General features: G+C 39.0%; 1 protein-coding gene across 1 annotated transcript in view; it reads left to right on the top strand.

Annotated features, from left to right (window-relative positions):
* Positions 1-5801: 5801 nt before the first annotated feature.
* MYO3B (myosin IIIB) overlaps positions 5802-16303 on the top strand; it is a 296489-nt gene continuing 285987 nt past the window's right edge. Inside the window, exon 1 of the mRNA XM_032354332.1 lies at positions 5802-5884. Coding sequence (XP_032210223.1) covers positions 5802-5884 — 83 coding nt within the window. The remainder of the gene's footprint in view (positions 5885-16303) is intronic.

A 16303-nucleotide genomic window follows, 5' to 3' on the forward strand; every position in this document is an offset into this window, starting at 1 on the left:
TTTTTTGCCTTTCAAGCCTGAATTAGAGGTATTGTCCTGGAGCCTTCTCTGTCTATGCCAATATTTGCTTCTGAGTTTTAGTCTGTCTTTAGGATAGTCTGGGGATATGCAGGGGGAAAAATGATTAATTCACCACTGGTTGAGTGCTGCTTAGAATTTGGATCATTTTTCTCAATATACCAGCTCCCATTTACTTTTCAGAGTCCTCAAATAACTGCTTCATGAATTCTGTCCACATACTGTAGCTGCATTCAGTGTGAGACAAGACTGTGTGTTTACTCCATACTTTTAAAGAAAAGGTTTCGGTTTGACCAATCCTGTTATTTCTTTGTTTTCTATTTTCTTAATTTCTATGCTTACAAATAAAATTCACTTCATACTATTTTATTTGGGCTTATCTTGCTATTTTCCTCCGTAACCTTTTATTGAAGACTTAGGTCAATGTTCCTGTTTCCCTTTTGTTACACACATAAATACAACATTTTATAAAATTTCTCCTAAAAACTGTTTAAGTTGCATCTCACAATTTTGAATATATAGTTTTTTAATGTTAGTTCTAAATAGTTACTAATTTCTATTTTTGTATTGTTCTTTAGTGCCTAAATTATTTGTCAGTTTGTTTTACTCTTGCAAAAAATAGTTTGCTATGTTTAAAAAAATTGAATTCTGGTTTTATTGTACTATAGTTAATCACTGTGGTTTGTATGACCTCAGATTCATATTACTTATTGAGAATTTGTGAACTAGTTTATGGTCAAATGTGTGTTCTTTAATCATAAGGATATGCCATTAAATTTGGCATATTAAAAATTCTCACACTGACCTTGGATTGACTAATTTTTCCTTATAATTTTTCCTCTTTTCAACTATAGAACTATTATTTATTTTTGATGAATAATTCCCTTTGTTATTATGTAATCTCCTATTAGTTTTAAACTTTAATTGTATACCTTATAAATAACATATAGTTGGATTTAAGAAAAATCAGTCTGAGATTCTTTCATTGGTTAGTTTGTTCTGTTTATATGCATAATTTCTGGTATTTTTGGATTGATTTCTACTATTTAAGTTTATTTTTTATTTTTGATACTTTTCTTTCCTTTTATTGTGTATATTCTATTACATTGATTTTCCTTATTGCTTCCTTTCCTCCCTCTATATCATTTGGAAATTGTATATTAGATTTATATTTTAGTAGATACCCTTAAATTTTGGGGGGATGTTGGAGACCCTTATATTTTTAACATATATTGACTTAACAAGATCTAAAGATAATATGTATCTTTACCTATTCCCTAAACAATAAAAGAACCTTAAAAAGATTTCACTCTATAAATCTCTCAGTTCTTCTCTATGAATTTTCTATGTATTCTACTGTACCTCACTTTTAATCTCCTGAATTAGTCATTACTATTATCCGTTTTTTAAAAATCTACTCATGTTTACCAAATCTCTTTGTTCAACATAGCTTCTTATGCTATTTTTTCATTCAGGGTCAAGGTACAACCTTAAATAGTTCTTTTTTTTTTTTTTTTTTAATTTTTTTTAAAGATTTTATTTATTTATCAGAGAGAGAGGGAGAGAGAGCAAGCACAGGTAGACAGAATGGCAGGCAGAGGCAGAGGGAGAAGCAGGCTCCCTGCTGAGCAAGGAGCCCGATGTGGGATTCGATCCCAGGACGCTGGGATCATGACCTGAGCCGAAGGCAGCTGCCTAACCAACTGAGCCACCCAGGCGTCCCTTAAATAGTTCTTTTATGGTATTTGAATAATAAGCTTCTCTATGTCTATCTTTCCAAAATATTTTTATTTTTTACTATAAAACATCTTTACTTTTGAAAAATAACCTATCTGGGAATGGAATTCCATATTGAAAGCTATTTTCTCTCAATATGTTGAAGACATTATTGCAAAGAATTCTAGCTATCCTCTCCAAACGTCTATCTGAAGCCCACTCTAGACTTGCTGAGCCAGTGGGCTTTCACCCATTTTGGGGGTCCTGAGCTTATAGGAGCCTACTGAAAGTCATACAACTTCCTATTTAGAAATTGGGTGAAATATTGCCTCTTAATCTGAGAGATTATGGAGCTCTGAAACTCATCCATGGCCCCAGATTAAGAAAATTTATTATAGGCCCTTCAAAGGGGGGATGTCTTTCCAAGTGGAAGAAGGCCCTATATTTTTTTATGTTGGATTTTGGTCTTAATCCCATCTCCAAGATCCCACTCTGGTGTGCAGAGCGCTGGACTATGTGTGGGTTGAGAACTTCGCTTATCTTTCCCATCTGAGGCATAGCTGAAAGAGGAGTGGTAAAAAGAAGAAACTGGGCAGATGCCTGGGTGGCTTAGTTGGTTAATTATCTGACTTCAGCTTACAGTGGGGAGTCTGCTTGTCTCTCTCCTCATCCACCCCCTGCTCTTGCTCACTTTCTCTCTCTATTTCTTCCAAATAAAGAAATAAAATCTTAAAAGAAAAAAAAAATGAAGAAGAAGAAGCTGGTCCAAAGCAGATTGCTAAAGGCCATCCATCAACCCACGTAGAAGCTAAAGGTGAAATAGAAGTTGCTGGGATGTTACTAATCTGTGTAACCACTGGTGACTAATGGTGCAGCTCCACCTGCATGGTTTACCACAGAGTGACATTCAGCTGGGCTTTCCAGTAGGATTACTTAGATGTCTCCATGTCAGTGCAGACCTGTTAAAGAAGATTCTTATTATCCAGGTGTTGGGGAATTGCAAAATGGCATCTTGTGGGATTAAAAGGAGGTTATAGAATTGAGCAAAACCCTATGATGGGACGGTATCTGGGTCTTCATGGGCCATGAGACCACTCTTCAAAGCCCAAAGAAGCATACAATCTTTTCACCTACTGCTCTTCTTCACACGTTGAATAGAATTATTAATGGGAGGGAGTCATAGGAGAAATTCATAAGAAAGATGCACAATTTCTCCTTCATCTTCATTTTCAGCAAATTGATCTGGCATTCATTGTGACCGAGGCATTCAGTGGGTGCTGCATATAAAAATACACCCTAAGAAAAGATTCATTCCCCCACTCCCCATCCCACATTATAGGTCTGAGCAACAACCCCTCCCCCCACATATCATATTGTTGACACAGACAGTCAAGAACACGTGGGTGTTCTTATACCTTATAAAATGAATTGAACTAAAGTATAGCTTCCCATTTATAAAACAGTGGTAGTCTGAAGCTGCAGATGCAAGATTCAGAGATTGCCATAATAACTCTGCTTTTCCCAGGAAGTAACTGAAAAAAAAACCACTTTTAACAAAAATAGAATATTGATGTTCATATCTATAAAGAAATTAATTTACTGACTGGTAGAGGGGAAGACAAAAGATGAGCCATCGAGCTGCATTTTAATGTGATTGTGATTATACTCAGGGTGGCAAGCAGCTTTAACCATGTTCTTTTATTTTTGCAGCAAAGAGCACATTTCTTTTCAGCTTGATTTGTATATAGAAATAGTTTCCAGAAATATATAGAGGAATAAGGAATTAGAGAGCACATCTGGTAAAACACTGAAAGGCTCCAATTTGTTTCTTGCCATTATCAGCTTGATGAATGTTAAAATTGCTTGCAAGATATTTAATCGCTGTTCATGATTAGTAGAGCAGCAATACTATAGGAATAGCTCATGAATGTACTTTTAACAATTAGGAAACTCTAGCCTATCACAGGTGCCATCATGAGACCAAAGACACAACTATATGAAGGAAAAATGATTAGGCAAGGAAATAATAATGATGATAATTGTGTTCTAGAAATAATATTTGGAGAGTTGATAGAATTTTGATGAAGGCTTATAAGTGTGTGTATTTATATCTGTGTGATATAAATATATGCTATATATATTTCAGGGCTTATTCTCTGGGAATTTTTGTCTAGAGAATTAGAATCATGCTAAAGGCAGTTTGTTTTCTTTCCAAATCAGGTCCCCAGTGCCTAAGGAATGATCTAAATGAATGAACCTTTGCGAAATATTAGGTCCTGTGGCAGGATCAGGGAGAAGAATAGGGCTCTCCCCGGAGGCCAGCTAGATCATACCGTTAAGTCTGGTCTTGGTTGGCAAGAAGCAGCAATGTGATTCTTCTTTCAGTGCGATTTTCATTTTAACTAGAGAGGTAAATCTTTACACAGAAGGACTAGAAATCTTGGGACAAGATCTCAAGCAAAGTAACCTGGCATGGGAGTTTAGGATGGGGGGGTGACTAAGGACTGTGTTGGACTTCACTTAGGATTTATATTGCATACCATGTTTCTTATGCTCTGGAATAACAGTAAGTTTATGCGTCTGCTTCCCCTAACAGATTGTGAGCTCCCAAGGGAAGGATAGTGTTTTAATTATCTTTGGAGTCATAGGCCTAGCATAGTGCCTGGAGTAGAAAGAATGGTAAATGCCTGAATGATTGACTAATTAGATGAGTGACTACTCCACGGAGGCAGTGTCAGGTCCCATTTTCTAGGACCATCCTTGCTCCCTAGACATTGCTGTTATCTTGGTTGACCTAACAGTTACCCTCATTGCTACCATGGCCCTTTAAAATAACTTTATGGTTTCTGGGGCGCCTGGGTGTCTCAGTGGGTTAAAGCCTCTGCTTTCGGCTCAGGTCATGATCCCAGGGTCCTGGAATCGAGCCCCACACAGGGCTCTCAGCTCCGTGGAGAGCCTGCTTCCTCCTCTCTCTCCCTGCCTGCCTCTCTTGCCTACTTGTGACCTCTGTCTGTCAAATAAATAAATAAAATATTTAAGATAAAAAATAAAATAACTTTATGGTTTCTTTTCTCTTAAAAAAAAAGACAATGTTAATGAAATGCTTATTGTGAGTCAGGTACTGGGTTTAGGACTTTCTATGTTATTATGTACATTTATTCCTTTCAGATACCTTTGGTAGGGCAGGGCTGCTAATGATCTCAGTTTTCACAGGACACTGAGACTCAGAAAGATTGGCTAAGGTTTCTTTCTTTCTTTCCTTCTTTCTTTTTTAAGATTTTATTTATTTGACAGACAGAGATTACAAGTAGGCAGAGAAGCAGGCAGAGAAAGAATGAGGAAGAAGCAGGCTTCCCGCTGAGCAGAGAGCCCAATGCTAGGCTCGATCCCAGGACCCTGGGATCATGACCTGAGCCGAAGGCAGAGGCTTTAACCCACTGAGCCATCCAGGTGCCCCTTGGCTAAGGTTTCTTTCTTGCTTTTTTTTTTTCTTTTTTTCTGCCAAAAGTTTTATTGTTTCCATTTGGTCTCAGGCTTGGGAGAGGACTGCAGGTAGTTACAAACCTGTCTAGTGGCTTCAGGAAGAGACTTGGGTACAAGCCTTGGCACTGGGGGAGCTCAGAAGAGCCCCACCCAAAGGCCACTGCGCTCTGGAGGCTCTTGGTGGTGCTTGAGGGTGAGCCTTTCCAAGGGATACTTGCCCAGCCCAGACTGGGCAGGTGAGTCAGGCGGTTGCACATCTTCTTGATGGTTCACCTCCTCATTCAGGAAGTGGCTTTCCAGAAAGTGACGGAGCTGGGAGTCAGCACAGGCAGAACCCAAGCAGGCAGCCCAAGAGGGCTGGGGTTGGCCTCTTGTCCGGGACTCTGGCGGCTTCCAGGGCTGCTCCTCGCTCTTCTTGCACGTCCTGGGATGGGGCGTGGCTGTGGGCAGTTCCCCTGGTCCCAATGCACCTGAGCCTTTGCTCTTCTCAACAACTTGGGAAGCAGGGGCTGCTGCGCTCCACAGCCACATCCTCATGGGGTCAAAATGGAAGCCAAGGAGATGTAGTTGTAGGAGGCCTACGGATGCCTGTCTACCAGGGGGTTGATGGCAGCCTCCACCTCAGTGGAATAAACTTGGGAGCTGCTGGTTGGTCGGCAATAAGGAGGTAAGCCCCCAAAACGGAGGTGGCTGGCCCTGGAGGCAAAGGATGGCTAGAGTAGGGAAAACACTTTTCTGAAGGGAAAAGAGTTTGCAGGGTGGTCGCAGGCTGGAAGAACGGGCGTCTTCTGGGTCTGTTACACCCAAACACTCTTTTTTTAAAAAGGATGCATTTATTTATTAGAGAGAGAGAGAGAGAGAGGAGGGGCAGGAGACTCCCCACTGAGCATGGAGCCCCAGGAGGGACTTGATCCCAGGACACTGAGCCAAATCCAGAGTCTTTGGCTTAACTGACTGAGCCACCCAGGTACCCCAGTGCAAACACACTTGAAGCAAAATGCAGGTCTGAGGTACCACTAGGTGCGCTGTTGGCTAAGATTTCAGGACTAGCCTATGTTAGGACCAGAGTAGCAACCAAGTAGTATAGCTTACATTTTCTCCCGCTTTGTTCCCAGGACAGTGAGTATAAACAGATTTGAACCCAATTCTGGGATCTCAGAAATAGGGGTAAAAAGCTTTTTAGTGAGGGGAAGGGGCATTATGGAAAAACGTTACATTCTTAGATTACAGTAAGAATTATATGGGGTCTCTGATGAGAGCTATAGCTTCTTCCGAATGCCGGAAAACACGCTTGCATTGTTGGGTTGAGGTTATCCAATCTCAGTGTGGTAAAGGTGTTGAATACTGTCAGTGAGTGGTGGGGAACTCATTAGTAAAAGAACTCATTGTTGGATAGGGTTTGCAGTTTTTAAAAGCATTTTCATATCTTGTTTCATCTGATCCTCAGCTCCTTCTGAGGTATGCAGTGCAGGCATGGTAGTAGTTAGAGCTGGTCTGTATCCCGGTTCCCTTCCTCTGGTACAAGGTTTCAAAACTGGGCCTCACCCTGGGAGTTGCTTTGACCAAGGAAATGTGAGTGGAGGTAACATATGACATTTCTGTGTGGTTCATATGTTCTCATTCCCCTATTTTGATGGAGAGCATTCTGGATAGTGTAGGTTTTGTCAGTCTTTTTGCTGGAGTTCTGATATGTGTGGAGGGGGGTGGCCCATATTAAAAAAATGGAGTCATTATCTGCATATCAGCACCTCCCTTATTTCATACCATACTAGGTGATTTAGAGCCACAAGAGAAGACTAGTGAGTCTTCCAACCTTCCAACCTTCAATTTAAGGATCCTGAATTTTTTTCTAAATTCTTACATTGCATATCTTATCCCAGCCCCTTCCCCTCCTCCACCACTCCCCCCAGGTCATGTCCCTCTGGAGTGGAGTAATGTGGAAAGCCTTCTTGGGAGATTGGTAATCAGGCATAAGGTACTTGGTGGCTGGACCAGACCAGAATGGTACGATAAAGGACTTAGTGCTACAGATGCAAGCCTACCGATTTCTCCTTTTATTTTCACCACTGGGATTTAATAAAGGAAGGGGTTGAGCCTTAGAAGAAACAGTAACAGTGATAAGATTGAAACCAGTTCCTGCTGCCTGTTTTCATCCTGACACATCTAATTTGCTGCCAGCTTCAACTAACGCTTGTGAAACAAAAATGAGATATATGGGGGCTATTTTTCTGCTTTTTTGGAAATTTGCCACATTATATCTTAAATGGCTTATTTGGTAAAACTTGAGAGTTAGTGTTTGTTTTTGTTTTTATGGTCTTCTATCTCAAAACTAGCTAAAAGTGAAGATGAAACAGATTTCCATATACCAGGTCTCTCGGAGAATCAAAACAAATCTGGAGAAGAGGTGCTAATTACAAAAAGAAGGTTTGTTCACTTAGTTGACAAACCATGGTGGGTGCCGGCGTGGAGGAATATCAGGCTTTTAGAGGCTACATCTGTGCAGGCTGCCTGTTGAGGAGACATCCCAGCCTTGGCAAGATGTTCCAATAGACAGGGAAGCTGGAATCAACTAATGGCAATGAGAGTAATTTCCCCGAATGTTAAACCAATCTACTTGTCAGTGTGTGGTGGTTCCTCAGCCAAACACTAAAGACCATAAGGACCCTAGTTATCTGCACCATCTTCTCAACCAGGTTTTATTTTGGTGACTGAAATCCTAGGAAGAAGCATCCAAGTTGGCTAATGAAGATGCCCTAGACTTAAATGAGTCCAGACAATGTATTCATATATCCAATTGGGGGATGTTGCTATTTTGAGTTACTTTGTAGATCAATTGATTTATCTGAAATTTGAGGGAATCATGGTTCCCTCAAATTGAATTGTTAATAGTTACAGATGATTCTAATTTTATGTTCTTGGCACAAAACACAGTCACATTAAGGTAGGATGTTACTAATAAATTTCTCACATTCAAATGCTTTTGCTGACTTTTTGTGTTTAAAATGGTCAGATGGGGAAAGAGGCAAATTTAAAGAGAATGCCCGTAGTCAGAATCCTAGCTTCCATCAAGCAAACAAAACAACAGTTGGAAGTTGTTGGAGTGGTTTAATGGCTAATCTTCAATAGTCTACTTGCAATAAGAAATGATAATTATCATGAGTAATTGTTTCCTAATTGTGTGGTACACAGTTATGCAGAAGGACACGCGGCCCAGTATTTCAGGGCCTTTTTTTTGTGTCCAGGTCTATGCAGGATGAGAAAGCCTACAGGAAGCAAGCAACATAGAACTGTCATAGAGGCAGAGTAGAAGCAGGAGGCCGGATTTTCCCTTTCAGGCGCTGGCTAGATAATTACAGCTAGCAGCAGGAGGCAAATTAAAGCCTTACTGGGAAATTCTAAAGAGCTAGGTGTTTGTGAGCTTTGGATACTTCTCTGAAGCCCTGAAGCAAGACTGAACTGTGGGAGCAGGCGTCAGCAAGTCTTTCCACCAGGCTGGATGTATCCTTCAGCAGTTCTCGAAGTTCCTAAAACCCTCAACACTGCTGCAGATAATGAGATCTGCGTGACTTCTGATTTTAAAAAAGGAAGAGGCACAATGAGTAATAACAGCATAAATTGAAATTTTGTGAAGAAGAGTCTTATTTTATATGTGGTCTTGTATTTCTTTAACTCTTACTCCACATAGTATTTCTCTTAGAGTTAATATATAATTACACACAGTTAATATCTAGTTAATATGATTATAAAGAATTTAAAAATTTTTTAACTTTTGAAAAATTATTACTATTATTTTTTAAGTAGGCTCCATGCCCAACATGGGGCTTGAACTCTGAACTCATGACCAAGAGTCCCATGCTCTACTGACTGAGCCAGCCAGGCTCCCCAATTATTAAGAGTTTTAAATGGGGAAAAAAAACATTATATGGAATGAAAGTACACCTTAAATGAATTAGTTTCCTGTTTCCCACAACTGAATGAGTTTGGCTTTGTTTGGGACCATACAATCAATCTTAAGTATTCTGCCCATTAAGTATTAAGTAGTGAAAAACAATCCCAGTGTCACTAGGGGATTTCAGAGGATCTAACTAACCAGCCCTTAGAGCAGTGGTTGGCAACCTTCTTCCTGCCTCCAAACTGCTGATGGGTATAACATACTCCTATTAGCAGGAGGGACTTCCTGTAGTTGTGAAGTTCATTCTAGTGAAAGCCCAGATATGCCATGGTTGGGTAGGGGAAAGGTTATTACTGTCTCCAGGGCATGAGGCACATGTGGTTCGAAAATTTTTACCCTCCCTCACTGAGATCATTGCTTAGGGAATGAGTCTTGCAAAAAACCTCTTGTGCTAACTAACCTCTCAGATGTTAAGCATCTTATAGGAGAAAGAGGCAGGGATGGAGATGTTGACTAGGAGGCAAGGGTGATGACGGTTTTGAAGTCATGGTGCAGCAACAAAGAAGATGGTTTGACTCATTACTCTCCCTTTTTTATCACTTTATTCCTTGATTAGCTTTTCTATTATGAAAGGACTGCGATAGGTATTGTTATAAAAAGATTTTACAATTCAGACTACCGTGCATCTTTCTATTAGATGTAGTGACTGATTAGAGCTTGGCTTGTACTTTCCCAGACATTTTCTCTTTTCTGGTATACATATGTTTGTATGTATTCATGTGTTTATGTGCATTTATACTTTTTTATGCACCTATTAATATATATTTATATAACACACTTATTTGTAAATGGGGTTTTTGACCAAAACATCATAATGCTCATGTTTTACTAACTTTTTTTTCTTCACTTACCAATTTTATCAAAGATCTCTTTCCTTGTCAGTACTTTATAGGCCCAGCTTATTCGTGTTTTTTTTTTTTTAAATTTTTTATTGTTTATAAACATATATTTTTATCCCCAGGGGTACAAGTCTGTGAATCGCCAGGTTTACACACTTCACAGCACTCACCAAAGCACATACCCTCCCCAATGTCCATAACCCCACCCCCCTTCTCCCAACCCCCCTCACCCCAGCAACCCTCAGTTTGTTTTGTGAGATTAAGAGTCACTTATGGTTTGTCTCCCTGCCAACCCCATCTTGTTTCATTTATTCTTCTCTTACCCACTTAAGCCCCCATGTTGCATCACCACTTCCTCATATCAGGGAGATCATATGATAGTTGTCTTTCTCCTCTTGACTTATTTCGCTAAGCATGATACGCTCTAGTTCCATCCATGTTGTCGCAAATGGCAAGATTTCATTTCTTTTTATGGCTGCATAGTATTCCATTGTGTATATATACCACATCTTCTTTATCCATTCATCTGTTGATGGACATCTAGGTTCTTTCCATAGTTTGGCTATTGTGGACATTGCTGCTATAAACATTCGGGTGCACGTGCCCCTTTGGATCACCACGTTTGTATCTTTAGGGTAAATACCCAGTAGTGCAATTGCTGGGTCATAGGGCAGTTCTATTTTCAACATTTTGAGGAACCTCCATGCTGTTTTCCAGAGTGGCTGCACCAGCTTGCATTCCCACCAACAGTGTAGGAGGGTTCCCCTTTCTCCGCATCCTCGCCAGCATCTGTCATTTCCTGACTTGTTGATTTTAGCCATTCTGACTGGTGTGAGGTGATATCTCATTGTGGTTTTGATTTGTATTTCCCTGATTAGGCCCAGATTATTCTTTTTAAAATGGCTGTGTTGTATCCCACAGTACAGGAGTTTTGTAATGTATTTATTCTCTTATAGTTGGGTATTTGGGGTTGTTTCTTTTTTGTTGCTATTACAAAATTTCAGTGAATATCATTGTGTGTACATTGGTATATCTGTGTATTGTTGTGAGCATTTCTATAGGACAGTTAGTAAAAAGTGGAACTTATGAGTAAAAAGATACATTTATTTTTAATATTGACACACATTGCTAAATTATTTGAAAAGGTGGCTGTGCCAGTTGTATTTTTCTCCACCTGTGTATGAGAACACCCATTTCCCTACAGTTTTATCCACACTGAATTTATCAGTCTTCAACATTTTTTCAAATGTGGTGGGTAAAAATCATTTTATTTTCACTACTTTGATTATTGGTAGAGTTTAATATATTTCTATGTTTTTGGTCATTTGTACTTTATCTGAGTGAATTGGTTGTTCATGCTTTCATAGATTTTTTTTTTTTTAAAGATTTTATTTATTTATTTGACAGAGAGAAATCACAAGTAGGCAGAGAGGCATTCAGAGAGAGAGGGGGAAGCAGGCTCCCCGCCGAGCAGAGAGCCCGATGCGGGACTCGATCCCAGGACTCCGAGATCATGACCCGAGCCGAAGGCAGCGGCCCAACCCACTGGGGTTTATATTTCGTAGTAATTTGTAGATGCTTAAAATGTGACTCTAAACTGTTATATATTATAGGTTTTTTTTCTGTGTTTTTCTGGGGGGGCTTCTAATTTTATTTATCTTTTTCTGTATAGTATTTGAAACCTTAATGCAGTTAAACCTCAGACATTCTGTTTATGCCTTTTGAATTTTATATCATGCTTATGACATTCTTCCCTACCTTTAAAATTTTGAAAGTTTTTATCTTATCATTTGAGGTTTTGTGTTTAGATAATAGAAATATACGGGTTTTTAGATATTTAGATTTCTAGGCCATCTGGAATTTATTTTTATGTTTAATTCAAGTCAGAAGGTAACTAGGCTTATTAAAATATGAGTAACCTATTGTCCCAATACCGCAGGATACATTCTTCATCCCCTTCTACTCTAAAGGATAGTTCATCCTTTCTCAATGATCAAAATGTCTGTTTATCTTACACTAAAATACCACAGACACATGGGTCTGTTTCTGCACTTCCTATATACTGTTCTGTGATTAAAACAGTGCCACAGTGTTTTCATTACTTTAAGGGGTATTTTTTTTTTTTAATAGCTTCAGGGTGAGTCCTCATTCCTTCCCCCCACCCCCCAAAACATTTCTGGCTATTTTTCTATATTTACCCTTCCAGAGGCTATTCATTGTAGAATGTGGCAGTGATAATGTCAGAGTTCTTAAGGACTGTAGGTGAAGTGTGAAGGCAAGACCTTTTGTGTCATAAATAGAGGGAATGATTTGTTTCAGTTAAAAATGGGAAGTTATTCTTTCCTGTCTCCCATGTCTGGCCTGCTTCAGCTCATGGTAAGTACTCAATAAATATTTATTGAGTGACTGGCTAGGGTAAAATGATTTGAATGTGCTGGCCTCCTATTTCCAGCCTTTTCTTTGCCCTATTGAACTCCATTGTCTCAGAACATACTGTGATAATAGTTCTGGGAAAACACAAATGTTCTGTTCTTGCAACATTGCAAGGAGAGGCTGTAATTGCTGTAGGTGGTGCCCCTTGGAGGCCTTTCTGACATGTAAAAACCTGAAGGCAAAAAATCAAAGAAACTGTTGCTTTCTGTAATTATTTTGTAGCTGTGTTGCTTGGCATGAGACATGTGCACCTCCCTTCTCTTTCTCTGCACAAGGGCACCTCCGCAGTCCTGGTAAGTATAGATCGATTCTCCATGCCAAGGTTTATGTCAACGAATGTGCAGAAATCTCTGCTACCACAACAGTCTTGACTTGTGTAAGAATCAAGCTGCCTTCTCTTTGTTCTCCTTGTTCTTCGTGGGGGGCGGGAGGAGCACAAATTCAAACATAGTCAGAGGCCAAACAGAAAGTGAAAGTAAGAGAAACAGGTTGGTGGTGTCAAATTAGACAGTAAGAAGAGAAGCCTGGAGCTAGACTGAAGAGGTCATGCCCTCCCAAAAGACATTCAGAATCTTATTTTTAAGGCTATGCTGGCCAAACAAAATATATTTTGTGGCCAAATCTGGCCATTTACCAAAGTTTTACTCTCTCTGTTGAGCCTACAGGGCACTGGATAGTCTCAAGGGGACCTCTTGGGATCTTTAAAATCATAGATACCACCATGGCATGTCATTTCCTCATAAAATGCCACAGAGTATGTAAGACTTTTAAGTGTCCTCTTCAACAACAAAAAATGTGGTAATGAATATAACAAAGTTGACTAAGGCCACTCACATAGCCTCACTATTTGAATTAGCGTCTCTGTAAAATTGTAAATTACTACATGTAATAAGCCTGTGCGTGGCTTACAAATAGTCAAAACTGTTACCAATAAATTTTTCAAATGCGGAGGTTGTATTGGCTTCCTTTTTGTCTCCACCACAGGATCTTTGCATGCCTTGTTTCCATTGAATGGAATGTTATTTCCAATTGCCCCAACCCATCCTTCCTCACTTCAGTTATTAATTCTAACTTACCTTTTCTATCTCAGCTCATTTTTTACATCTTCAGAAAAGCCTCTCCTGATCTAGTCTAGAACCATTTTCTTTCATTCATGGTGCTTATGCTTCAAGAAAATGATTATTTGATTAAGGTCTGACTTTGCCATTAGACTGGTACAGGTATGCTTACCATTTTCTCCCCAACAAAGTACCTTAATACATAGTAGTATTTCCTCATCGGACCTTTTTTCCTGCTGTGGCATGAATGGACGAATGAAGGTTCTATATACATTTTATTTATTTATTTTTAAATTTGTAGTTACTGGATTTTTTAAAGGCAAAATTCATACAACATAAAATTAACCATTTTGAAGTGAACAATTCAGTGTATATATTTGAGTATATTCACAGTGTTAGTGTAAGCACCACTTCTATTTCTAACACACTTTCATCTCACCGAAAGGAAACTCTGTGCCCACTAAGCAATTATTCCCTATTTCTCCTCTCCCCCAGCCCCTGCTGACCACCCATCTGTATTCTGACTCTATGGATTTACCTATTCTGGATATTTCATACAAATTAAATTATACAATAAGTGACCTTTTGTGTCTGGTTTCATTCATTTAGCATAATGTTCTCAAGTTTCATTCACATTGTAGTGTATCAGTATTTCAATCCTTTTTATGTCTAAATATTCCATTGTATCTATATACCTTAGTTTGTTTATCCATTCATCTGTTGATGGACATTTGAGCTGTTTTCACTTTTTAGCTATTGTGAATAGTGCTGCTAGGAACGTATATATACACATATTTGTTTGAGTGCCTGTTTTGAATTCTATTGTAATTCTATGTTTAACTTTTTGAGGCATCACCAAATTGTTTCCCACAGCAGCTGCACCACTTCACATTCTCACCAGTAAAGTCTAAGGGTTCCAATTTCTCTATATCCTCTTCAAGCCTTGTTACCTTCCAAGTTGTTTTTTTATTTTGTTTTGTTTTTGTTTTTGTTTTTTTGCTTTTTGAGAGAGAGGGGAAGAGAATGTGTACAGCATGGGGCGTGGGAGGGGCAGAGGGAGAGAAAGAGTATTAAGAAAGCTCCACACCCAGCATGGAACCCAATACAGGGCTCGATGTCATAACCCTGGGAGGATGACCTGAGTGGAAATCCAGAGCCTGACACTTAACCAACTGAGCCACCCAGGAGCCCAGTTATTTTCCACTTTTAAAAACTTATAGCCATCTTAGTATGAAGTGGTGAAGTGTTACCTAATTGTGGTTTTGATTTGTATTTCCTAAATGATTAATGGTGTTGAATGTATTTTCTTTGGGGAAATGTCTATTAAAATCCTTTGCCCATTTTCTAAGTTAACTGTCTTTTTGTTACTGAGTTGTAAAGTTTTATATGTGTATATACATTTACATATATACATACATTTATATATATATATGTGTGTGTGTGTGTGTGTGTGTGTGTATGTATATTCTGGATACTAGACTCTGATCAGATGCATGATTTGCAAATATTTTCTCCCATTTTATGGGTTGTCTTTTTAATATCTTGATGGTGTCCTTTGAAGCACAATTAATCTATTTTTTCTTTTGTTGTTTGTACTTACAGTGCCCTATTTAAATATCAGTTGCCAAATCCAAGGTTGTAAAGATTTACTCTTATGTTTTCTTCTAAGAGTTCTATGGTTTTAGCTCTCCTATTTAGATTCGCCTCCATTTGAATTGGTCATTGTATATGGGGTGAGGTACAGGTCCAACTTCATTCTTTTGCATGTGGGTATCCAGTTGTCCCAGCATGCAGCAGAAGGGACTATTCTTCCCCCACTGAATGATCTTGGCACCCTTGTTGAAAAGCAGTCAGCCATGGATATATGTGTTTATTTTTGGACTCTCAATTCTATTCTATTTATCTATCTGTTCTTATGCCAATACCACACTACTTTTAAAAAATATTTTATTTATTTATTTGAGAGAGAGAGTGAGGAGAAGGAACAGAGGGAGATGGAGATGCAGATTCCCTGCCAAGCAGGGAGACTGGTGCAGGACTTGATCCCAGGACCCTGGGATCATGACCTAAGCCAATGGCAGATGGTTAACCAACTGAGCCACCTAGGTGCCCCCAATACCACACTATTTTGCTTACTATTGATTTGTAAGTTATAGAGTCTGGAAGTGTTCATCTTTTAACTTTATTCTTATTTTTCAATATTCTTTTGGCACAAATAGTTTTTTCCTTGCAACTGAGACTGTCTTATTTCTTTGCATACCCTCTTCTCCATCCTTTGTACCACTTAAATAACCATGTGCCCTAAGATGCTCATTTCTTCAGGTTTTCATCTTTTTTCATAGCCCCAAAAATTTTCCAGGGAGAAGTTAGGGTTTGCTATGATTTTATGACGTGAACACCTCTAAGACTGGTATAGAATTTGATGAAATCATAATAGGGAGCCAAAATCTGGCACAACCTCCTTCTGTGACCCATTCAGCTGGGACTCCCATACAGCATTTTGCAATGATCCACTTACTTATCAGTGACTGATCTGTAAGCAATGGAAACATGAGGAAGGCACTCCTAGTATTTAATACTGCTCTTGGCCTTCAGTAAAAGCTAACTATGTCTACTTAGTATGTTACTGAATAAATAAATCCCTGACCAGAACAGTTTTTAAATTGTGATCCATGTTTGATCTAAACCAATAGGCAAAATGCCATCGAAGCAAACCCTGCATGGAAGGCTGGTGGTAAAAAGTGGAAGTGTTTATTTTGCAGTTAGCTAAGGCTAAGGAATTCTTCTCTGAATATTTTATTTGA

The sequence above is a fragment of the Mustela erminea genome, chromosome 8 (assembly GCF_009829155.1).
Source record: "Mustela erminea isolate mMusErm1 chromosome 8, mMusErm1.Pri, whole genome shotgun sequence".
Classification (NCBI taxonomy): Eukaryota; Metazoa; Chordata; class Mammalia; order Carnivora; family Mustelidae; genus Mustela; species Mustela erminea.